At 38.9% G+C, this 26,483-nt stretch overlaps 1 protein-coding gene across 15 annotated transcripts in view; it reads left to right on the plus strand.

The window, feature by feature from the left end:
* Positions 1–26,483, plus strand: part of Ppp1r9a (protein phosphatase 1 regulatory subunit 9A) — a 280,271-nt gene that overhangs the window by 134,322 nt on the left and 119,466 nt on the right. For all 15 annotated transcript variants that reach the window (XM_075953721.1, XM_075953722.1, XM_075953727.1 and 12 more), the window contains one exon: positions 15,475–15,607. In XM_075953721.1, the coding sequence (XP_075809836.1) occupies positions 15,475–15,607 (133 nt within the window). The remainder of the gene's footprint in view (positions 1–15,474; positions 15,608–26,483) is intronic.

Genomic DNA, 26,483 nt, shown 5'->3' on the forward strand with positions numbered 1-26,483 from the left:
CTTGTGCATGCTAAGCCAGCCATTCAACCACTGACTTGCATACCTGCCCTTTCTTGTTTTTATGATTAGAGATAGGGTCTGTTATAGACCGGGCTGTCTTCACACTTCTGGGCCTTCTGCTTCAGCCTCGAGTAGCTGGAATTCTCAGCATGTGCCGTTCCTGCTGGCTCTGCTCAGGCTCCTCTGATAGAACTGAAGGTTTGCTAGTGTAGGATGGTGAATGATGGGTATTCATTCATTCGCCCATCTTCAGCAGCAGAAGCGGAACAGAGCAAAAAGCGGGACAAGCAGCTTTCTCAGCCAGTTGCTGATACTCCTTTCTGTTGTTCTGACTCTGAGTCATGCCTTCTGACTGTAGCTGCTACGAGGCAGAGTCTTGTGTAGCCTGAGTTCTGGGGAGTAGAGTAGAAAGAAGCTGGCAGTTTTAATCAGATAGTGGAGAAGATCTCTTTGTCCATTTTGCCAGGTTATCCCGAAGACTTGAACAGCTCTTGTGTTTTTGTAAGTTTGACATGGTTTCTCCATGTAGCTCTGGCTGTCCTGAAACTCTCTGTATGTCAGACTGGCCTTGAACTTGCTGCAGCCCTCTGGGCTCTGTTACTTAGGCCAGAGTACTGGCCTTGAACCGTTGTTTTGCTGAATGAATAGAGTTCCTGTTCAAGGGAGTTAACTAAGTTACACAGTTTCCATGAGAATCGTATTTACAGGCAGCATCCCTTTTAAGAGACATCCAACAAGGATCTTCTGTTGAGAAGAAAGAATGCCAAGTGCTGGAGATACAAGAAGGAAAAGTACCCATCCTATGCTGAAGATGCCAGATGGCGATGTGGTTTAAACAGTCTAGAATTACCGGAGTCACTGTTCCATTGCTGTGGCAGCTCCTATAAGTGAAAACATTTAACTGGGGGCTTGCTTACACTTTTGGAGACTTATTCCATTATTATTATGGTGGGTGGCATGGCAGAAGGCAGATGTGGTGTTGGAGAAGTAGTTGAAAGCTACATCCTAATCCAGACACACAAACACACTGACACACACACACAGAGAGAGAGAGAGAGAGAGAGAGAGAGAGAGAGAGAGACAGAGAGACAGAGAGACAGAGAAAGACAGAGAAAGACAAGAGAGACAGAGAGACTAAGCCTAGCATGGACTTTTGAAACCTCAAAGCCTACCAATACAGTTCCTCCAACAAGGCCATGTCTCCTAATCCTTCTAATCCTATCAAAGAGTTCAACTCTATTGTGACTAAACTTTCAAAGACCTATGAGGTCTTATTTTATCGAAACTACCACATTCCACTCCCTGTTCCAGTAAGCTCATAACCATAACATAATGCAGAAATGCATTCAGTCCAACTTCAAAAGTCCCCATAGTTTATCACAGTCTTAACAATGTGTAAAAGTCCAAAGTTCAAAATCTGAAACTCATGACATTCTCTTAAATGTAACCCGTATAAAATCAAAATAAAAAAGCAGATCACATCCTTCCAGCATATGATGGCACAGAATATACATTACCATTCCAAAAGGGAGCATAGTGCCAGGATATTTTATCAGAGCTTTGACTTTTATTTTAACAAGAAAATTATCATGAGCCTTGCTGAAGTCTTTTGTGTGAGCAGTTTCTGAGGTCATGGAATCACCTGATTTAAAATACTGATTTTCACAGTATTTACAAAGTTGTCAGCTCGTTTACAAGATGTATGAGGTTAGAGTTAGTCTTGCTCAAGGGTCAGTGATCCCCAGATTTGACCATTCGTCCCCTGATAATGGTATCTGGCAGTTTTCTCTTTAAACCAAGAATGACGTGACAGCATCGTCTTCCACATGTTTTCACAACGATCACTTCTGCCTGTAAATAGGGGAACCTGGAGATAGAGATTTAACTATATGTTGGTCTTTCATCTGCCCCAAAGCCCCACTCTGCTGAGCTGCTTGTGCCTTTTTTTCCTGTGTGTCACTTCATTCCCAGTCTCTTGAATGGCTTCATGTGTTGTACTTTTATTCTTGTTTTTCGTTTCTACCTTTCATGTGCTTCTAAGATTCCACCACTCCCTTCTCCTGCCCTAATTACGATTTGCTGTCACCAGAGCTGGGTCAAGTCTCGGGTTTTACTATTTGCAGGAAGAGCTAGCTCTCTTGTTCATCTCTCCCCCTCTTCCCTGGAGGGACTTAGCCATTGCCCCTTGTGGTCCTCTTCAGGAGTTGTGTGGGTTGAGGTCACAGGCCATTCTCATTCTTAGTACTTAGCACAGCATCAACCAGGGAGCTGGTGCTTAGAAAGAATTTGAAATGAATCAGTGGCATAGAGAGAGAGAGAGAGAGAGAGAGAGAGAGAGAGAGAGAGAGAGAGAGAGAGAATATGAAGGTATGAAGGTTGATTGTTTCTATATCAGTGGTTACCATTCAAATCTTAGCAGTTTGAGATGCTCATATTTAAATTCTTAAACTATTTTGTGTCTTTAGTTTCCATATCACAACTATTTTACCTTGGTATATAATATAAATGTGCATATATGTTCAATTGAAACTGAAAAAAAATTTAAACTAATTTTTAAAGTACAATGAGTATTTTTTATACATGAATAAAACCTGATGTTTTGAATTCTGTACTTTTTAACTTTCTCATGCTACTCATGACCCATTAGATAGAGTCACAAATTGTATAGACTAGAGTTAGCACTTTGAGAGATGTTTCAAAAAAAAAAAAAACCTTGCTGCAGGAATAAAGACTTGAAGTGCTTGTTACTGTCAAAGTTGAGTCAAGGGAGGTAAACCAGTAGTGGCACATACCAGGAGAATTTTTCAAGTAATTGGCTCATATAAATGGAGTGGGCTGTGCGGGATGGAAAATGACTGAAAAGCTAGAACACCAATGCGTGGATGTAGTCGCAATCCCAGATGGGATTTTGTCTCTAGGAAGCCCAAGCTTTCTGCTCCAGGATTTTCAGCTGATTGAATTATGAATAAAGATCACTAAAGATGATCTCTTTTTTTCCTTAAAAATCTACTCGTTGTGGAGTTTAATGTTATCTACAAAGTCCCTTCTTGATGTCATCTGTCATATATGTTAATAAGCAACTGGGGGCAGTAGCCTGGTCATGTGGACACATCAAAGACCATCACAGTAATTGAGGAGTCTGTCTTCAGCCCTGTTTGTCTGAGGGTCAGAATCAATTTTAGTTCACTATCACTAGACTGTGTCACAATCCTCTCTTGCTTTACACTGACGCTAACCTTGTGATCTTCACTTACTTCCTTGGCCCATCCATCCGCCCATTTTTTTTCCTTGTTATGATTAAATGCATGGGCTGGGTACTTTGTAAAGAATGTTTAAGATCACAGTTCTGAAGGTTCATGGGCATGCAACTTTCTCAGCTTAGTTTTGGTGAAGGTCTTAAGGCAGATGCCCAAGGGAGAGATCAGGTCACCAGACATGATGCCACAGTCCTTTCCAAATGCAGCATCTTCGGGTGGCCCAAGACTCTCATTAGACTCTACTTAAATTCTGCATCTTTTCCCAGCTTTCCACCCCGGGGATCAAGCATGTGACACCTTAACCACAGGGGATGGATTCAGATCACAGATTCAGTAACTGATATGTCAGCCCCATTCATGGTTTGGTATTCTCTTCACCTCTTGTTGGCCAACATAGACTTTCTGGTAGTACTGCTCTCATGTTAGGTATTTCCAATAATCTCCTTGAATGGGCTGTTTTATTTGGTTTCCAGTCTAATCTTGGACATGAGTTGCCATTCCCAAGGTTGAGACCTTAGAATTTGGAGTTCTTAGTTCTCACCAAAGATATAGAAACCCTTGAAGCTCTGTATGTCAACTGTGAACTTGTCTTTCATTTCTTGATAACTCAGTCAGTGTGGCTGGTACCCACCTTCTCGTGGCTGACCCACACACAGTGTACTTTCCTCCCTTTGTGTTGTCTGGATTCCTGTCCTGCCTGGTTTCTGTCCTTCCACCAGGTCCTGCAGCTGTTTAGTTCCAAAGGAATCACACAGAGGTCTGTATTAATGATAAACTGAGTGGTCCATTAGCCCAGGCTTCTTATTAACTCTTATAACTTATATTAACCCATTATTCTTATCTATGTTAGCCACATGGTTCGGTACCCTTTTCAGTGGGGTAGCTCACATCTTGCTTCTTGGGTGTCTGGACAGGACTGTAGAGGGAGCTCCCCTCTTCCCAGAATTCGCTTGTTCTCCTTGACCTGGCTCTACTTCCTGTCTGGTTGTCCCACCTATACTTCCTGCTTGGCTACCAGCCAATCAGCATTTATTTAAAACACAATTAACAGAATCTAGACAATTGTCCCGCACCACCACTGCTTTCCAGTTCAGGGGAGTTTAGAGCAGTCTCTTTCAGTGGACTTTTGTGGGCTGTGTGGCAATGAATGGAAGAAGCAGTCAGAGCAACTGCTACCACAAATGCTGGACCAGAACTGTTTCACCAGCTCACCCTAATGAATTTGTTAAAAAGTACACATTTCTGGGAATGACTGGTTAGTTATTCCACTTTAAAAATTGCCCTCGACCAACCCCAGAAGAGTTATAATTTGTGATCATTAGTCTTTATTTTTTGATTTTTATTTTATTATTTTTATTTTATTTTATTTTTTTGCTGGGGACATATGTCCATTGGGAACTGTACCAAGGCCACAAATTTCCTTCATACTGGCTACCATTTGTCAGCTTGCAAAACATATGTCTCTGATTTCAAAGAAAAGATGCACTGAGCTGAAAGAGAACATTGCTAATTTCTCATGGCAATGTTTAATTGTTTATAATAATTTGAAAACACCAAGGAAAACATGACCAGTTGTGGATTACCCAGTTATCTGTTAAACTGTTCACTAAGGAATATAAAAACTCACTAATTTGGACTTGTCTTAGAATTTCATGAATTTGGGTTGATTCACGTTTTTATTTGTGAACTACATTTATAAGAACATAAAAAAAGGCTTCCTGTACTTTAACAACACATATTTATAGATAAACGAGATAGATCATACTGAATTCTGTTTCCTATAGAGATATGAAACCTTGTGATTAATTTTATTTCACTGAAAATGTCTAGACCTACACTATGGCTCATAGCACACAGCCGTCCTTGCTGTACAAGCCTGGCCGTCTGAGCTCGCTGTCCAGAGGACACATAAACAGGAAGGGTGAGCACTGACTGCACAGCGCTGCCCTCTGACCTCCACATGCGTGCCAGAGTGCATACATCACTATGCACAACTATAATCATCATAATAAAATATTTTAATTATGGAATTATTTTTTGAGACAGAATCTCACTATGGACCTCTTTCTGGTCTGGAACTCAATACATAAACCATGCTTACATGAAACTCTCAGAGATCTATTGCATTTGCTTCCCAAGTGCTGGGCTAAAAGGTGTGTGCAACCCTGCCTGGCAATAATACATTTTTAAAAACAAAATTGGTTTGTATGTGCTCTTAAGAATACCACTTATTTTTATAAATATGTATAGATATGTGGGCATATATACATATATATTAAAGATTTAACTTTATATGTACATATTGGCTTTTGAAGAGTCTCTATAACTATTTGGAATTTGAAGTGTTTGTATCTTCTATATTTGATTATTTTTAATTATCTCTGAGAATAAGATAGTTAGTGCCATCACTAATCCAGAAATGGATGCTTGATTTTATCATGTTTTTTTTCTGCCTATGAATTTCTATGAATATATTGAGAGAAATCACAATTTTCATCATTTCAGATAACACAAGAATAATACTATCAAGGTTGATATTAAGAAGACTCAGCAATAAAAATTCGTTTTTACTTTTCAGTATCTCTACTAAATATGAACACCATTTTGCTCATTCTTTTCTGTAGCTTTTAGCTAAGAACTGATCCTAGAAATGTTCTCCATGCTCTGTAAGGGACGGGCTACAGGGCACATGGGTCATGCTCTGTAAGGGACGGGCCACAGGGCACATGGGTCATGCTCTGTAAGGGACGGGATACACAGCACGTGGGTCATGTGGCAGGTGCATCCAGTCCACGACCAGTAGCCACCTCGAAGTGTCATGGTCGTATTTAAGGAGAAGCTTGGGAGAAGGACTGGACTGCCCTGGCCCCTCTTGTGGCCCCTAGGGACTAGGCTTTTGGGCTCCAGCTGACCTGAAGAACAGACAGGTACACCTACCGGTGATTAACACACTTGAGAGCTCCCTGGGTTTTGGTCTCACTCCTCACATCTGCCTCTTGACTCCAGTTCTCTGTCTTTATACCAAGACCAGATCTTTGCAATTATGCTGCATGAGCAGGTGCTCCTTTTAGATGATGGGCTAGCTAAAATGTGTGCATGGATCCCAGTATCAAACAGATGCTTAGTCTTGCTCATGCTGTCTGCCCAGGGTAAGTCAAAGGGAAGCTCTTTTGCTCGTTGTGGTTGCTCGTGTTCTTAACAGTTTCAGAAGGCCCATCTTTGTTATTTCTCACATGGTAGCAGCACAGGAAGCCAACAGGGTTGGGAGGTCTTGTCCTTGAAATAAGATACCTTAGATGGGGAATGACATACATTATGGGTTTGTTCTTTGGAAACTAGCAGCCAGTAGTGTAGTATACCCCAATTTGAGAAAGTTGGAGACATAGTGCCTAGATGTGCCCATGAGGAGGACTAGAAATATTGCTTAACATATTAGAATCTTCATAGACAGACTAACTTAACTTTTCTTCAGTATGGCAGGCAGGTTATAAAAGTGAGCTTGGTGCACATGTGAACAAACATAAATTGACTCTAAGGGCTCAGGGGAAGGATTGAGCCAGGGGTAGCCATGGCTAGCCTGATACTCTTCACGGAGTGGGCCAGGGTGGACTTAAATTCATAGCTGTCTCCTTGCCTCAGCCTGTGAGTCCTGAGATTATACATATGAGCCACCATACTTGCCTTGACTTCTTACCTTCATTTTCAGGTGATGTGACTTTTCACATGTATTAATCTTCAGTCTCATCCCCATCTCTGCATTACTCCTGAATCCAGGCTTGGAGTCTCTTTGTGGATCTGTGTATATGAAGGAAGCCATTTATATAATCGACCCTGTCAGATTGGGAGGTCTCTCACAAATCTTGCTTTGCTAAATTATACTGTGACAATTATCTTTTATGCAAATGAAAAATTCTCCATGTTGCCCTCCTGGTCCTTTTTTATCTGAACAGGGAAATAAAGTTTTGACTTTGTATTTGAATGCCTGCTAAACCATGTAGGGATAAAGTATTGACAAAATTAGTAATGTGATAATGTTAATATCATGACTGTAGAAAAGCATAATGAGTTCAACTAGAATAGATGGACTGTGGGTCCTAGTGATCCATCCTTCACACATGCCACAGAGTTGTGTGTTTATGAGGGAATGCTGAAAAACAGAAACAAAACAAGCAGAAGCTTACCGTCAGTTGTGACCATGAAAAAAGACTTATTTCAGAGTGGCATGCAGTGGCTAGGAAGCACTGGAGGAGTCAGAGGGGTCAAGGGCAGCACAAGGCCCACAGGATCAACTTATCTGGGCTCATAGAGGCTCACAGAGACAGAAACAGCAACCAGGGAGCCTGTATGGTGCTGACCTAAGTTCTCTGCATGTATGTTATGGTGGTGTAGCTTGGCATTCTTGTAGGACACTTAACAGTAGGAGCAGGATCTGTCTGACTCTTTTGCCTGCTTTTGGGACCCTTTTCCTCCTTCTGACTTGCCTTGTCCAGTCTTAATATGAGAGAATGTGCCTAATCTCATTGCAACATGATATGCTATGTTGGATATCCCTGGGATGTCTTCCCTTTTCTGAAGAAAAATGGAGAAGTGAATGAGGGGTTGGGGTTGGGAGGAGAGGAAAGAAGGAAAGTGCAGTTGGGTTTACATGAGAAAAGAATAAAACAAACAAAACAGTTGAGAGCTGGTTGTAGACCCCAGCAACCTGACTGTTGAAACTGGCCCCTTCTATGCCTAAGGTCTTGAGAACTGGCCACACTGCTGGTGGCCCAGGTCATGACCAGATACATTTCATACTCCAGAATGTAGATTCTCCAAAGCGCTCTCTCCAGCTGTAGTCGAAAAGACTTTACTACTTTAGAAGCTTAAGTGTGGAAATGCTGATTCTATCTATGTGAAATGCTGTAATTGTCAGGAAGATCCGAGCACAATATAGCTACAAACTTCAGCCCTATTTCTGCATGCTTTTAAGAAAAGTGCATTTCTCTGACCCCCAAAGTCTATGTAAGTCTGAGAATTTTCCATTGAAGGTCTTTGTGACAGCAAATTTGGGAGTCAGTTTAGGAGGCTAATGCTTGCCAGTGTGGGGCAAACATTTTTCTATGTGTTTCTAGGAATGCATTTTTCCCCAGGTGATATTATTAACATTTCAATTAGTAGGCTAATGTGGCCCATGCTTCACAATGTGCCAGGGTCATGCGCATAAATTGATGAACTTCAAAGAAAGGAAATCTGCCATAGACGGCATTTGGGCTTCATCTACAGCACCAACTCTCCCATCTCCAGTCTGCCATATGGATTTTGTATTTTTGGACTGTTGAATCCACTTTAACACAAATCAAATCAAATAAGATACATGTCATATATGCAGAGTTTACTTGTATGTATGCATGTATTCATTGCTTTTGTTTGTTTGGAGAACAATGGTAAATAACAGTGTTTTGTTGTTGTTGACTTTGGACCTACTGTGTTTTCTACCTCCTATAAACTGAGACTGTGCTTACATTTCCTGACTGCCCTAACCCAAATAATCACACGAAATCTATATTAATTACAATACCATTTGGGCCATGGCTCAGGCCTATTACTTCCTAGCTGTTACATCTGAAATAAATTCATTTTCATTAATCTGTGTGGTGCCACAACGCTGTGTCTTACCTGTAAGTTTCTGGTGTTCTCATTCATCAGCTACATGGTATCTGCCTCACTCCGCCTCCTTTCTCCCTGCGTTTAGTTTAGTTTTCCCCTTTAGCTCTATTCTGCCTCGGTATAGGCCAAAGCAGCTTCTTTATTTACTAATAGTAATAAAACATTCACAGCATACAGAAGGGAATCCCACATCAACCCCCTGCTGTGTGCATCTCAGGGCATTTATTGTTTATTTTCTTAAAATTTGTGAAGCAACCTTGCCCTTGCTAACTTCCTAATCAGTACTGTCTTCTGACTTTCAACTTTTTAGTACGAAACTTTGAAAAATAAACATTGTCTTTATGTCTGCCCTACCCCTTGCATCAATTTTTAGAGTTGTTCAAAAATTGTGTAAAATTGTTAGAGTTAAAGAAGATTTGTATAGTTTTCTAGTGCCTGAAATTTCTTCTGAATTATGTAAATAGATATGACATATTATCCATGTATCTAGCTAATGTTGGAAGCCATTAGCCTTCTGGGTTTCCTAGTCACAAAGATCCAAGCTAGGACTAACTAGCATTCCATTGAAAGATTCTAATTAGGAGTCTGCACTTCAAAGATAACTACCTTAAATCCGTTAAGCCAGCTTGATAATGAGGCCGGTTACAAATGGTGAAATGGGTGATGTGGAATTTTTGTAAATTGACTTAAAAACATCCCAAGTAAAGGGACTGCGAGCAGGTGAGGCCAGTGTGTTTCTGGCTCTTGGACTGGTACCTGGCTGTAGTCTTCTTGGTCCTTCTCTGCTATGGAAGAGTCTTGATTGGTACAAACAGGGGCTGGGTACATCCTACTGAAGAGAATTTATGAAAACCTATTATGCAAATTACTTTTCCGAATAACTTAAGCATAGAAATTGGGACTTTGCTGGATTTATAAGACAGGCTTCTGTGCCTCTTTCTTATACCTCAGGCTCAGAATATTTCTACATATAGCAGAAATTTGTTTGGGGTTTTTGTTTATTGTAATGCAGTGCAGACTTATATCGGCAGAAACTAAAACCCCTGCCTCCTTAGAATCCTCCATGGACTGATAATGTTGAATCCCAACACTGAACAGCATGGCCTCCAGTTTGGCTTGATTTCTTTCGTAGCACAGAACTTCCCCAGCCCTTGGTCTACATGCTTGTTCTTAATGATTGGCCTGGGCAAGTTGGCCTCGTTTCTAGAGAGGGACGATATTGATTTACCACCAAATTTCTCTTTAGAATGTGGAGACGGGGACCATCGTCCAGAGTTTGTGTTCGTTGCCAATTGGAGCCTCTTCAAGCTGGTCACTGAAATCCCAAAAGGGTGAAGTGTGAGTCTGCTGAGAAATCTATTTGTGGGAGTGTGGGAGTGCCTGGCTGTGCCCAGCAGTGCTCTGCAAAGCCATCTTCTGGAGCTCAGCATGCTCGAACCTGGGATAGTTTCCATCTTTGATCTATCAGGAAGATTAAGCAGAACCCAGCCTGCAGCTACAGCTGTGACCTGTGGAAGCATCGTGGGAGATGCCTTCCATTTGTATTTACATGAAATGTGGGGTTTATTTTGACTTGCGTTGATTAAAATGCATCACAAGGAAATAAAAGAGATGTATTACTTAACTTTGAAAAAGTGTTGTTCAAAGTATTGAACATGTAAATAAGATAATGGTTCAAGTTTGAATTTTATAATAAGCTTTTGTTCTTCCCTCATTGAGTTTTCACAGCCTGGGGTTGCTGCTCAGAAGTGTCCTTTCTTAGTCTCATTGCAAACGTGTTAATCCTGAGAGCCTGACTGCTGAGAAGCAGAGATGAGGTCATGTTGTGTTTGCTTTGATCAAGGAACAGAATATTGTTTTTTGGCATTGAGTCAAGAAGCCTTAAATTTAAACATCCGTTTGTTTGCTTTTCTCAGTGAAATAACACAGGAACAATGTAAAGGTGACTGAACTAAATATATGTATCTTGACGCTGTTGACTCTGGGGATCTTGGATACTGCTACAGAAAAGGGAAAGGCGGGCAGTAATGCCATGGTGGTGCAGGAATTTCCGATTATTTGATTGTTGTCCCTGTTTTTGCAGAGTAAGATAACCATAAATAGTACAACTGCACCAAGAAAATTGAGAGAGTCAAGACAATGTAGATTGAGAGAGTCAAGACAATATAGACGGAAAAGGAGATACTTATCTAACCCAGTCTTCCTTTCACCTCTCGGGGTCTTCCTGTCCCAGGCAGAATAAAAATTGGGACAAACAATGACCTGTTGTATAATGGGAGTTCATTGTTCCAGACACAAGTAGGAATATTCACAGTCCAGTCTTCATTCTAGTATTGAATTAGCTATGTGGAGTTTTATTTAAAGGACATTAAGGGCAATAGTAGATGAAATACTAAAAACTCCCTTTCAAGTGAGTTGTGTCTAGGGAAATGCCATCTTTGGTACTGCCTTGGCAAAGTGCCTCCGCCCATGTTGAACCAAATACAATTTCATGGATTATCTCATTTCATTTTTGTAACCTTCTGGTGTGATATTATCATTATTATTATCATTATCACATTTCATAATGTGATTTCATAAATGGCTGGCAAAACCTACATAGCTGGAGAATTTAAGAGGTTTTAAATTCGACAAAAAGTAGTGCCATGGCAGAATGATAAGCTGAGTGGGGATACCAATCCCTGCCGTGGTTTCTGGCTTACTGATCTATGTGGCAGAGTCTCCCATGCTATGAGAGATGCAGGCCTCTTTAGTCACTTAGCTGTCTGAGATTTCTCTGCTCGCCAAGCCATTTTCTCTGGTGAACATTCAGGTAATTCTTGCTTTGAGCTGTTACGAATAGTACTCCAATGACCCTCCTTGTACACCTTTGTACACACTTGTAGGTCTTTCTATGAGTATTTTGATATAACATTAGCTCAGTTTTGGTTTATGTTTTCAGGTCATTTGTGTGTATGTGTAAGGGAGGGGAGAGGGCGGGAGAGAGAGACAGAGACAGGCAGAGAATATATGTTAGAGATCAAATCCAGGGCCTCGTGCATTTTGGTGAACCTTCTGTCACTGAGATGTGCTCAGTTTTTCTAATTGGATTTATTTTTAATGGGGACTTACACTGTAGTATAATCTTGAATAGAACTCTCTTTGTAGTCCAGATTTGCCTCCAAACTCTTGGTCAGTTGTCCTACTTCAGCTTGCCAGGTGCTGGATTGCAGGAGTGAGCTATCACACTCAACTTCAGTTATTTATTCCTCCTCCCATATACTTACCAAATGGACACTGTTGTATTCTCCCATAATTCTATGGAAGAACACGATACTTCCTGGCTATAACTTACATTTGTGTAATTTTTGATGAAGGATGTTGACACTGAATTTTCAGTTAGTTGCAGTTCTTTGAGTTGAGAAAGCCCTTTCTGAATTTTATCACAATATTTTTTACTTTAATCCCTATTTTTTTTGTACCTTCATTATGTCATTTCATTGTCAGGGAGGTTAATTTCTCCTGTTGTTTTTTAACACAGTTCCCCTCTGTAAGCCTCACTTGGCATTGTACAGAGATGTTCCTGCCTCGGCCTCTGAGTGCTGTGACTACAGACAGCGCCACCATTCCAAGCTCTTTAATTTTTGTTAATGCAGGGTTAGGATTGTGCCAAGTGTCTTGTAATTGCCAGGCAAGGCTTCAGCTACTATGTTCCCAGCTTTTCAGCAATGACTTTTAACCAACCCATTAGTTTTCATTAAGACTTCTGATAACTGTAAACTTCCCTGCAGCCTGATAGTTATACATAATTTTGCTTTCAGCACTATTACAGTATATGCGGTTATTCTTCTGTATCTGCATGTTTTATATCAACTCAGTGACTGCACACTGAAAACATTTGGAAGTAATGCATCTGAACTAGGATTCTTCCTTGTCGTTATTACCTAGGTGATGTGGCTTATCAACTCTGTATACGACTTTTACATTTTTGGGGGTTATAACAATCTAAAGATGGCTTAAAGAATATGCAAAGATATGTATAGATTATACACAATTACTAAACAATTTTAAATGATGCCCTTGTTTGTACATCTACAGATTTTATACCCAGGGATGTAGGAGGTGCTTGAACCAAACACCCAGTAATGCCTGAGGATAGATAGCTATTTATCTTTTCCTATCAATCTGAATTCTATTTTTGTTAAAGATATGAATTTCTAATATTTATGTGGAGATCTAACTCCATCCATATTATTAAGTACACCACTGCAACTAATTTAAATAGAAAAGAAGTGGATCAGAATATAAAATTGTTAATATATCTAGGATTGAAGTATATTTAACTAATGCTTTAACTAATGAAGTTTTGATGTAAGTTTTTTTGATCATGGTTATGTTTTTCAGCTTATCAATTCCTCTGACCCCCAAACAGGTGTGATTTTGACATTAATTGACTTAATTTACAAATGACTGCAAACTGACATTTATAGTAAATTGGGAGTCACAGTAGTGAAGATTTTAGTTTAGAAAAATAATGTGGAATTATATATAAGGGTTTCTATATTTTATAGAGAAGGAAATCCTTCAACATTGTGAGTACTTATCATGGGGCCTTTATCTAGGTTTTCAATTTTGTTATGTTTTCAAAAGTTATTAATGTTTTGTATTACAAACTTTAAATATTAACATTGCATTACTGAACTTGTTAGTTTTAGTTATTGTTTGTTGACATCCATTTCTTTTCCAGGTCAATAATAGCTATTCTGTAATACTCAATTCTGACTTTTCTTTTCCAATTATGCATATCTTTTTTGTCTGTGTGCCCATATAGTTTCTCAGATCACGAGTGAGCTAGTGATGAAAACTAGCTCCCCAAGTCTAGCACTATAGCTGAGTTGGTGAGCTAAAATTTGGTTGTCTTCGTAACTATTAGACAACCAGAAGCTGGAAGTGAAAGATAAAATGGTCTAAGAAAATGTCATGAGTTTCATAATTTGACAAGGGCATAGAAAGCATATTTTCTGTAAAGATAAATAAAACACTAAACCCCATGGCACAGAGATGTGCATTCTAATGTAATACTATTTACTATGGTGGAAAAACCTAGAAGAGAGGAAGTGAGACTCCAGGAAGCATGGAATCAAAACATGGAGAGCAATGGGAGGACTGGCCAATAGAAGGCACTCAGGTCCAGAACTTCCACGACATGCTAGTGAGAAGTGAAGCCCAGGGGGTTCTTGCTGTGTCTGCCCCTGTGTGGGCACTCTGTCTGTCTGTATTCTTGGTTTACTCCAAAGGAGAAAATTGCAGTCATTCCAGTAATGCATTTAAGGTTTCCCCTGGAGTAGGGAGGCCATAGACACATTGCCTTCATTATTTACCTTCATCCATTCTTCTTTATGTTTTTATTAATATATATTTTAAAAAACTTTTTACTTCCAGGCTTTAAGATTTTGAGGGGAGGCTTGCAGAGCCTTTTTAGACGTAATTTAGATGGTTAATAAATTTTGAATTGAATCGATAATGACAGCTTTTATTCTAGATATTGATTGCGCTTTGTAATAGATACATTCCTTTCTTTCAATGCTCCTCAGTGTCCTGAGTGACTTGATAACTACTTTAGTTCCTTTGCAAATAGGCACATTTATTATGGCTCTGTCTGAGGGTCTCACATCGTCTTTTCAATGCCTTCAGTGTGAAAAAGACTGTCAATATCTTATTTGTTTTACAGCCTTTGAGCAATATGTTAATAGCAATTTCTTAGAAAGACCCAATGAAAACTTAATTTAAATCTATATACAAGTAAAATGACAGATAACAGATGAGAGCAGTTTAGAATGGAAATCAATTTCGGAAAGTCTGTGATTAAGATTTAATTATAGCATCGATACACTATACCCCTGGGGCTAGTATAGTCCATACTGTAGGACAGGTTCAGTTTTGGGATTTGGCAAGATAGCTTCAATCTATTTTCCTCTAGTTTGACCAGGACACAGAGCGTTACACTAGTTACTACATTCTGAATAAAAAGTTTGATGAATATTACCAGTCACATGAAGCGGTCTGTGGCTACTGATTTCTCTTAATGTGTAGAGATTGACAAAGTGACTCATACATTTTTAACTTATAAGTTATTTTTATTTGAATTTAGTTATCTCTTTCTAAACATTTTGACTAAATTTAAATATCAAATGATTGTTAGGAGAAATGCATCGTAATGGGGAATACCTTCCTAGGTAAGAGAACTTGCTGAGCAGGCATAACAACCTGAGTTTAAACCCCAGAAATCATACAAAAATCCAGGTCTGGCTTGTAGGCTGCCAACAAACCCAGCTCCAGTCTCAGTAAATAAGGAAAGTGATGCAGCAGAATGTTCACCGTCATCCTCTGGATTCTCTGTGGGCATCACAGATAGACACACCCAAAATATACACCACACTCCTGACACACACACACTTATGTGAACACACACACAAAATTAACAGAAATAAAGAAGAAACGCCTCATAGCAGTTTTTCGTCGGGATATGTAGTTTAGGGTATGAAGTGGCATCTCTTCTGTGTTATCATTTACTCTTGACCTTCTGCTGCAGGTGTTCAACACGTACTCCAATGAAGATTATGACAGGAGAAATGACGAAGTCGACCCTGTGGCTGCCTCTGCTGAGTATGAGCTTGAGAAGCGAGTGGAAAAGCTGGAACTTTTCCCCGTGGAACTGGAGAAAGGTATGTAGGAAGGAGGGTGCTAGCTTTTCCAAAACTATCACACAGAAACTGTATTAATTAAATCGCTGCTTGGACCCGTTATCTCTAGCTTCTTATTGGCTAGCTCTTACATATTAACCCATTTCTGTTAATCAGTGCATTGCCACATACCTGTGGCTTACTGGCAAGATTCCATCCGGTGTCTGTCCCTGGTGGCTCCATGGCTTCTCTCTGACCCTGCTCTTCTTTATCCCAGAATTCACTTTAGTTTTCCCTGCCTAAGTAAGTTTTGCCCTGCTATAGGTCCTTAGTAGTTTCTTTATTTCACTAATGGTAATCACAGCATACAGAGGGAAATTCCATATTACCTGCCCTTTTCTGTTTAAATAAAAAGGGAGGTTTTAATTTTAACATATAACAAAACAGTCATCAAATAAGAATTCAAGTTACAATATTTATAACTACTTTATCTTTTATCATAACTAAGGATAACTATAGCTATCAATTCTTCAACTCCATCAAAGACTACAGAAGGATATATCTAAGTAATCAAAAAGTGCATTGTAAGCACCTTCCAAAACTCTAGAATTGAAAGAGACATCTTGCTGCCTGGACAGTCACCCAAAGTTGTTCTGTACTGTTGGGGCATCCATGATCAGCCTATAGGCTCATAGTATCTAGCATACTTTTCCATGAAGCAACAAATTTCAAAGGCAGTTCTGCCTATATTGGCAGTTTATCATTCACATTTTTCTGTGTCCTGCAGAATGTCTAGCAGACTCTTTCATGAAGCAAGAACCCTGAAAGATCGTCTCACCTTTAGGCAAGTTCAGCAGTCATTTCTCTGTGGGTCCTGCATGCCCAGTTCATCAGACAGTCCAGGCAAGAGAAGTTTCTTGCCCAAATAGCTAACAAACTCCTTAAGGAGCGTCTTCAATGCCCATCTTCCTCTCGAAGTAATTAGTGCTTCCAGGAGCAGACGTATCTCACTGTCATGAAAAATCCTATGTTCTTAAAACATTTTAAATGTCATATTCTGAAGGTCTCTGAAAGATTTGAAGAATAACTATTTAACTGAAATATATCTCTATATATCTAGAAAACCTAACTAACATGACTACAAGTTTGACTATTATAGATGATTATTTATTAACCTATATTTCTTAGTAATACATTACATTTTCAAATTAGCTGGACAAACACAATACCTTAATCAAGAACAGAAACATATATTTATGTTATATATATATATATATATATATATATATATAACAAAAGTAACCTTAAATTTGTATCAATAAACCCAGATCCATACCAATGCAAATCTGTGTATAGCATATCCCCTTTAAAATGTAAACAAACATTTATAGACAATATTTGGGAATATGGGTATAGTTCTCCAAACTTCTTTCTCCTGTTTATTGGGTGAAGTATTTTTGGGGGTGTATTCACAGCAACATTTCAGGGAGTCTTGGTGCATCAAACCATATTAGTCTGGAAGCAATTCACAGGTTTTCATCCTCTGTGAAAACAAAATAAGAACCTCTTCTTACAAAGCAACATATCCTTAGACCCAAATTCTGAAGTCAAGATACTTTTGTAACATACATGCTGGTTTAACTTAGCAGCCCATATAATAAATGTCTCTCTGTACTTAGCTCTTTCAAGTTAAAATTCAAAGAAAACACAATAATATATATAACCCAGACTGTGAATTTTCTATCTTTATGTGGCTTATTCTTTCTTTACTCCTTTTTAATCTATGACTGTCTGTACTCTGTCTCTTTAAAGATTTTACTTTTTTAAAAAAAACCATTTACTTGTTTTTATAACTGTCTGTTTTCTTCTTCTTCTCTCTCCCAAGCCTATGTACATTTATCCAACACTGTGACCCATTAGAAGTCTTTTCCACCTGAATTTGTCTTTATTGCATATCTGTAATTCTTTTCTGATCAGTAGTACTTCTTAAAATGCTAAGCACTTCTTGAAAACTTAAACTGCAGCATTGCTAGGATATACAGTGCTGCCTGCTTGCTCCGAACAGTCAAACATGGTGGAAGTCCGTTAGTGCCTGAGACTGCCTGGTGGGAGTCATCCTTACCACCTTGACTCTGATAACCAGTTGTCCCATGCTGCCACCATTTCACTTAACCAATTTGGAACCATCTTGAGGAGCTAGTACCCCAAACAGGTCTTATAGTAGTAGTGCTAGCAGCATCATGATGTCATATCAACCAGGAGGAGTTGTTGTTGATGCATACAGAGGGAAATCCCATATCAAAGGTAGAGCAGGATTCTGGTGTTTTCATCTGAGAGTGACTTGGAATGGCTATTCCAGAATGGAGCCTGTTAATAAGAATTGAATAAAGTTTGCATCTCTCCTCAAAGTTTGCCAAGTTTCGAAAAGGGCTGATGCAGATTCTAAGTAGATAATTTGTTAAAGGATTCCATTATGTTACCAACTTCCAAACAACCCCACTTTTTTGTCTGCCACGGATGGTGATTCAAATGGGAGGTATGCCAGCTAGTTTTATGTCCACTTGACACAAACTGGGTCACTGTTTAAGAAAATGCCTCAATAAGATGGGCTATAAGCGGGCTTATAAAACATTAATTAATAAGAAAGTGGGAGGGCCTATTCCATTGTGGGTAATGTGATCTCTGGACTGATAGTCTTGGGTTCTATAAGAAAGCAGGCTGAGCAAGCTGTAGGTAGCAAGTCAGTTAGTACGCAGCTATCCTACATGGCCTCTGAATCACCTCCTGCCTCCAGGATTGTGCCCTGTCCTGATACCTTTGATGATGAACTGTGATGAAGAATAAGGCAAATAAACCCTTTTCTCTCAATGTGGTTTTGGCTGTGGTGCTTTGTTGTAGTAATAATAACCCAAACTAAGACAAATTGGTACCAGGATCATGGGATCCTATGACAGACCTGACCATTTATTTTTGGGAGGATTGTGGAAGGTCTTTGGAATTTTAGATCGGAAAAGCAAGAGTAATCCAGACTAAGATGATGATGAGGATGATGATGATGATGATGAGGATGAGGATGAGGATGAGGATGATGATGATGATAATGATAATGATGGTGGTGATGATGATGATGAGGAGGAGGAGGAGGAGGATGATGATGAGGAGGAGGAGGAGGATGAGGATGAGGATGATGATGATGATGATGATGATGAGGGTGTGTCCCACTGTTTTGTTGGTATTACCGGGAGGACTGATGAGGTAAGTCTCCACCAAGAGCTGGTCTTGAAGAATGTTTTTCTAGTTTCCTGGTTTGTAGTAGAGGCGGTATGCATGCAGAGTAGATCAGAATGTGGTGGTGGAATGGGCTCTCTCTCTGGAAGCTTAGGAAGATTTGGAGTGAAGATGGTGAGATTCAAGAAGCTTCAAATAGCAAAACTCCAATCGAAGACTGAAAAGGAAAAAGAGAAGAGGAAGCAGATGATAGTCCTGAGTTTCTCCCCTGGAATGACAGACTGCATACCACAGAAAGCATTGATACATGGAGCTGAGATGGCCACTGAGGACCTGCACTGTGCCCTGTGGACAGATCTGAGAAGCCTTCAGAAAGGGCAGAGCAACCAAATGGCTGGAGAATTAAAAAAAAAAAAAAACAAAGAAAGACTCAAGGATAGTAAATAGTTGCTTCAACAAGATATTCTTAAGCACATTATCAAAAATAAATTCGTTGATTTTTCAATTGAAAACTTTGACTTCAGAAGTTGAGGTGACAAGCATAGCTAATGTTGAGATTCACATTGGAGACCTAGGAGATCCAATATAAGAAATGTCTGAAAACCCATTTCAAATAATAGCAAACACCTAAGAAAACCAAGAATGCTACATAAACTGTGACAACAGAAGAGAAAAATGGAACAATAGAGGAGATATATAATTCATAACAGAAGAGCATTCTCCTGAGAAAAGAAAAGAAACTGCCACATGGATCCCCAGTAAAGTGGAGGAAATCCTAATGGATAAAGCTAAATTAACGATCTTACAGAATACAAGTTTTAAAAAATAATAAGAAAAAGAGTAAAGGTCTTTTAAGTGACTGGAGTCGGGTCCTTCCAGCCTGAAAGCTGTCGTGCATTGTACTGTCATTGTCTACGGAGAGTGGTGTGCTTCTCGTGGGGAAAGAAAAGATTTCCCTAGTATCTAAAACTGTAAAGAATACAAGTTATCTTAGAAATTTTCTTACTGTCAATCAAGGAAGCAAAGACACAGCCGACTTGTTCAAGACAGTAAAGATGAAGAAATATTAGACATAAGACTGAAGATACAGTGTTGACTACCCAGCATTTCACTGGACCTGATTCCAGTTGAAGAACACTTTCATTTGGAGTTACAATGAAATGGAGAGTGATTCCTTCATTTTTTTTGCTATGTTGAAAAAGAATCTTTGTGTCTCATATTTCTGGAAAGAGCCAAACGTGACAACAACTGAAGCATTCACCTGAGGCATGACAATGTTCCTAGTCAGTGACACTGAAGTGCAGTCATGCAGCAGCGTGTGTGATCATTACGTAAACAGGAAGTCAGAGAAGTCTTTCAGCTATGATTCCATTGACTTGAGTTCAGCCGAGAGAAAACTGAGCATCATGTTACATCATCATATTACAGAAGGATACACAGATGATTACGTGTTTTTTTATTGGTTAGTGTTTTTGAGGTAATTATGGATAAAATAATTAGTTTCACTGTCACCAAGAGTAAGGAGCGTAGGAAGGGGTATCATAAGTGGCTTTATGATGTGGCTGTATTCTGTGTATTTGTTAGGGGCAACACTTTTGTTTCGATTTTGTTGTTGTAGCCCAGGTTGCCCTTGAATTCTATGAAAGCTCCGGCTGGTATTGTTCTTTCAAGGTCTGTGAATTTTTTTTCTGGGTTTTGATGGGCATTGCATTGAATCTGTAAATTGCTTTTGGTAAGATTGCCATTTTTTACTATGTTAATTCTACCTACCCAAGGGCATGGGAAATCGGAAAGTGATATCATTTTTAATGTAAAATACACAGTAAAAGCCTTCCTCAAAATAAAAGTTATATTAGTATATTTCTTTAAAATTAACATTTAAGAAAAAACACTTATCTGAGAAGTCTGAAAACGTAAATAAAATACATTTCTTTTTAAGTTTCTGATGCACTGGTGGTGGTGCATGCCTTTAATCCCAGCACTCGGGGGGCAGAGGCAGGCGGATCTCTCTGAGTTCGAGACCAGCCTGGTTTACAAGAGCTAGTTCCAGAGCAGGTTCTAAAGCAACAGAGAAACCCTGTCTCGAAAAAACAAAACAAAACAAAAAAGTTTCAGATGCTTATATTCAAATATTCTTAAAAGAAATAAGTAACAATTTGATCAAATGTACAGTCCAAACTGTCTTTTGGTGTTTAAGAAGTTCTGGAAAAGAATAGTAGAATCATCCCGACCCCGTGACTAATAGGCTTCACAGATAGGAGTCAACAGTAGGGCAAAATAAAAAAGTAATAATTCTTGATCATATAGCTGTTGCTATGGAAATCTTTTTTTCTGTCTGCACAAAAGTTTTCTCTTCATAATTTGATTTTTAATAATTTAACAGTTGTCTGCTATGCATTGTTTGCTGACATTTTTTTCTTTTAATGTCCAAAGGTTATGTGTCCCATGTCTGACCCAGACAAGTATGGCACTTAGCTGGACTAGTGGCAGGTCTCCCTCCTCTTCTGACTGACAGACAAATGTTTGTCTTAAATAATATAAAGGAGATATCACGTAGTGAGATGCCTGGGCTAATAGATGTCCTAGGAGCATGGAGGATGTTGCCCTCAGTCTGGACCTCCACAGTACAGCATCTTTGAGGGAGCACAGAAACAATGGTACTACCTCTCTTTTTTTGAAAGTAAGAACACAAGCAACCACATTTCTCATGCTACTGTGCAATTGTTTTGAAACTAAGAAATGTCACTGACATCTATGATCAAAAAAGCATAAAATTTAAGAACTAAAACATTCTCAATAGAAATAATTACTTAGCCCTGGCCCCCAAGCAAGGAGGATTTTGTCCATGCAAAAGGGAAAGGGGACAGGCAATCTGTTCCAGCACAAAAGGAAAATAGCCTCTGAGGTAGGGAGCTGATTATAGGCAGCTGACCATGCAAGTACATGCTATTACAAGACAACATAATTTACCATGGCATTTAAATTTACTCAGTTGCTGTAATAAAATAGCATTAATAACAGTCAATTATCTTTGTAGTTTTCATATTCTGTTTGGATCTTTACCCATTTTTTATTGATATTATTGATCTATGCATTTTTTTCTCTTTCACCCCTCCCCTCCACTTCTTCCCTCTCCCAAGGTCCCCATGCTCCAGATTTACTCAGGAGATCTTGTCTTTTTCTACTTCCTATGTAGATTAGATCCATGTATGTCTCTCTTAGGGTCCTCATTATTGTCTAGGTTCTCTGGGATTGTAAATTGTAGCTGGTTTTCTTTGCTTTATGTCTGAAAGCCACTTATCAGTGAGTACATGTGATGTTTGTGTTTCTGGGTCTGGGTTACCTTACTCAATATGGTGTGTTCTAGATCCATCCATTTGCCTGCAAATGTCATTAATTTTTTATGCAGGTCATCAAAAGAATAAATAATCCAATAAAAAAATAAAAACTGGAGTACAGATCTAAACAGAGGAATCTAAAATGGCTGAAAAACAGTTAAGGAAATACTCAGCATTCTTAGCCATTAGAGAAATGCAAATCAAAACAATTCAGAAATTCCATCATACACCTGTAAGAATGGCCAAGATCTTATAACAGCTTATTCTGGAGAGAATGTGGGATAAAGGGAACACTCCTGCATTACTGGTGGGAGTGCAAGCTGGTACAGTCCCTTTGGATGTCAGTATGGTTATTTCTCGGAAAATTAGGAAACAACCTTCCTCAAGACCCAGTAATACCACTTTGGGGTATATATCGAAAGGATGCTCAATCGTGCCTCAAGGACATGTGCTCAACTATGTTCTGTACCGGCACAGAATAAAGGCAATGCAGATATCAAAGAATATTTACCAGTTTATTGTTAAACTTACTGAACCAAAGTTCCAGCGTAGCACAGGTAGCGAGGAACAAAAAGGGCCGAGCCGCCTCTCCGCGCACTCTTTATTGGCAGGGATTTGCCTGAGGCAAACCCCGCCCTCTAAAGGGAGCTGATTTAACCCCTTTATCTCCCCCTTTTGTCTAAATAAGACACAACTAAACCAAATATAACTATAACAATAATAACAAATGATAAATATAACAAACAATATTGAGAGCAAAAGTTTTGCTAAAGAGTAATTACAATTAAATAATCTTCAACTCCATCAAAGATCTGAGAAGGGAGTAAATATTACTTAACAAAAAAGAGATATCCAAAATGTGCAACAAATGACAGAGACAACTGACTGCCTGGGCAATCACCCAAAATCTCGTTTGCAATGTTGAGTCAACCAACTTTGGCTAAGGCCTAACATAACTGACATACCATTCTCAAATGCAAGGAACTTTCTTAGGATTATCCTACCCTGTCTTGGCAAGATAAGACAATCCTGTTTATATCTTAGTCAGTAGTTGAGGTATGGGTTTTTCTTAACCCAAAGGCCAGTTCTGCCAGGAAGACAAGCTCCCAGTGGAGTGTCTTTGGTGCTCAACGTTCTCTCGGGAGTAGAGTGGTGTTTCCAGGAGTAAATTGTGTCTCAATGGCACATAATTTTAGGTTAGATTAAAGGCCATTTTCTACAGCTCTTCAAAGAGGCTGAAGATTATACTATCTATACTGAAAATAATCTCTATGTATCTAAAAAACCTGATTAACCTAAAAATAATATGACAAACATGTAATTCTCAATACCTATCTAATTTGAAAACTAAGGGAATAAACAATTGTGCAATGTATGAAGACAATGATCTTCACTTGTAAACAATGTCATTACTTATCAAATGTAAACAATGTTATTACATAAATAGGACCAGAGGTAGAAATGTACATTGTGATATGATAGATGTATCCATACAATATAAGCATACTCTTATACCAAAATAGAGGTAGGAACACTCACATTCAATATTCAATATATCAATATACAAGAAACAGTACCAACATAATTTTCTAAAAACAGTAAGTCACAAATACCAATCATCCCATCAACCCAGTTAATCCCCCTCTTTTTTTTTTTTTTTATATATATATCCCTAATTCCATACAATATCTCCCCATCCCCTCACCCCTAAACCAACCACTAAAAGATGTCCCTAACCCTGTGGGCAAACTCTGTTGGGAGAGGGGACGTCGTCCTCTTAGATTGCTTCTAGCTGACATGGGGGCGACGTTCTTCTTAGGGGCCCCTGTGAAAGCAAACGATGGTAAAATTTCCAAATTAACCTTTGACTTAAGAAGACTATAACTAGTCTCTGTGTGTTTCGAGAAGGTCCGGCCAGAGTGTTGTCAAAAATGTGCATCATATGAAATTGTCTCTTGCAATTGGTACCAAAAAACAGATCCAAAATTAGTGCTTAAAAAAAAAAAATTCATGACGTCATAAAAACCAGATTGAGTTGATGTTGTGGGGCCCCATCTTCATCCTGGAAACTTCAAAAATTACTGTAGGAAAATATGTTGCTTGTTATGGGGAATTTAAACATTAACAACAAGGACTTATACTGACATATAAAGAAAGACACAGATGTGAGGGAAGGCAAAGAAAGTTTATCAAGTATAAAATTATTCTTATTCTGTCCCATTTCATGGCTCCTGACCTGAGACAGAAACTTTGAAATATCTCTTATCAACAGGCTTGGAATTGAAGAAGGACTGAGCCATAGTCCAACTCCAAAACCAGCTCTACACATTTATAAAGAAGTGTTCAATAAAACATATAAATATACATAAATATATATAAAACCAATACTTACTATACGTATAGAATTTTATTGTTGATGTTTAATGGGTCGTATCTATTTTCCATCCATCAGTAATTAAATATTCAGGGTCCCTCAAATTCTTTGGAGATGAATATTTTCCTGTGGAGATAAGAAAAGAACCCTGCCCCCATCCTATTAGTAATCCTTACCATCTGTATGTCGGTCATCCTTGTGAATGAATTGTTATTTATCTTTTCCAAGTGACTTCTCTTCCTCAAACCGAACCTTTATTAATTTTGACGGTATCCATAATTTTTCCTCACCTGTGGAGATAAGAGCAAAACCCCTTCCCCAACGCAGCACATCTCCTGGCTTCCATTGTGAGGTTAGTACATCCTTGAAATAAACTGGTTGATTTAGTTCAGCAGACTTTTCCATTATCCAATGTCTTTCTGCAGCCGTCGTTCCCTTCTCGTTAGCGTTGAGAAAATTCAAGGTTAACAAAGCATTATGTAACCTATTTCTAGGGGTGTTTTCCACCCCTTTCTGTTTGTTCAACATATCCTTTATAGTTCGATTTGATCTTTCTATGACTGCTTGACCTGTAGGATTGTATGGTATACCTGTAACATGCTTGATATTGTAATGATCAAAAAACCGTTTCATCTTCCTAGAGACATAAGCAGGACCATTATCTGTCTTTATTTGTGTAGGTATACCCATGATAGCCATGACTTCTAATAAATGAGTGATTACTGAATCAGCTTTTTCTGAACTTAAAGCAGTTGCCCACTGAAAGCCTGAATAAGTGTCGATGGTGTGATGAACATACTTCAATTTGCCAAATTCTGGAAAGTGGAACACATCCATCTGCCAGATTTCATTTCTATGAGTGCCCTTTGGATTAACTCCTGCTGGCAGTGGCGTTTGGTTATAGAAAGAGCAGGTAGGGCATTTCTTCACAATCTCCTTAGCCTGTTGCCATGTAATAGAAAACTCTTTCTTCAAACCTTTGCTATTAACATGATGTTTTTTATGAAATTCAGAGGCTTGAAGCACACTACCAATCAATAATTGATCAATTTCTGCATTACCTTGTGCTAGAGGACCTGGCAGACCCGTATGGGATCGGATGTGTGTTATGTACATAGGGCAAAGCCTGTTCCTGATCAAATCTTGAACCTGGATAAACAATGAGGTTAGTTCTGTATCATCAGGTATAAATTCAGCAGTTTCAATATGTAAAATAACTCTTTCTGCATATTGTGAATCAGTAACTATATTAATAGGTTCTTTAAAATCTCTTAGTACCATAAGAATGGCATATAATTCTGCCTTCTGGACAGAATCATAAGGACTTTGTTCCACCTTACCCAAGTCTTCTGATTTGTAACCTGCCTTCCCTGATTTATTGGCATCAGTATAGAATGTACGGGCTCCAGTTATTGGAGCATCACGGACTATTCGAGGAAGGATCCAAGAAGTTCTCTTTATGAAGTTGAGCCGCTTGCTTTTTGGATAGTTGTTATTAATGTCTCCCAAAAAATTAGCACAAGCTCTTTGCCATGGTTCATTATCTTCCCATAATTTCTTTAGTTCATCAGCAGTGAAAGGCACTATAATTTCTGCTGGGTCTATGCCTGCTAGTTGACGAAGTCTCAGCTTGCCTTTTATAATTAACTCAGAGACTTTTTCCACATAAGTTTTCAGTTTCTTACTTGGTTTATGTGGTAAAAAGATCCATTCCAAGATAATATCATCTCTCTGCATTAAAATTCCTGTAGGAGAAATTTTCGATGGTAATATGACGAGAATACAATCGAGCTCTGGATTCACTCTGTCCACATGTGCCTGTTGTAATTTCTCCTCAATCATTGTCAGTTCCTTTTCTGCTTCAGCTGTTAATTCTCTGGGACTGTTTAAATCTTTATCACCATCCAAGGTCTTGTTCAAATGAATTATTAGATCAGGTGTTATCCCAATAGTTGGTCGTAAACTGGAAATGTCTCCT

The sequence above is a fragment of the Microtus pennsylvanicus genome, chromosome 19, assembly GCF_037038515.1.
Source record: "Microtus pennsylvanicus isolate mMicPen1 chromosome 19, mMicPen1.hap1, whole genome shotgun sequence".
NCBI lineage: Eukaryota > Metazoa > Chordata > Mammalia > Rodentia > Cricetidae > Microtus > Microtus pennsylvanicus.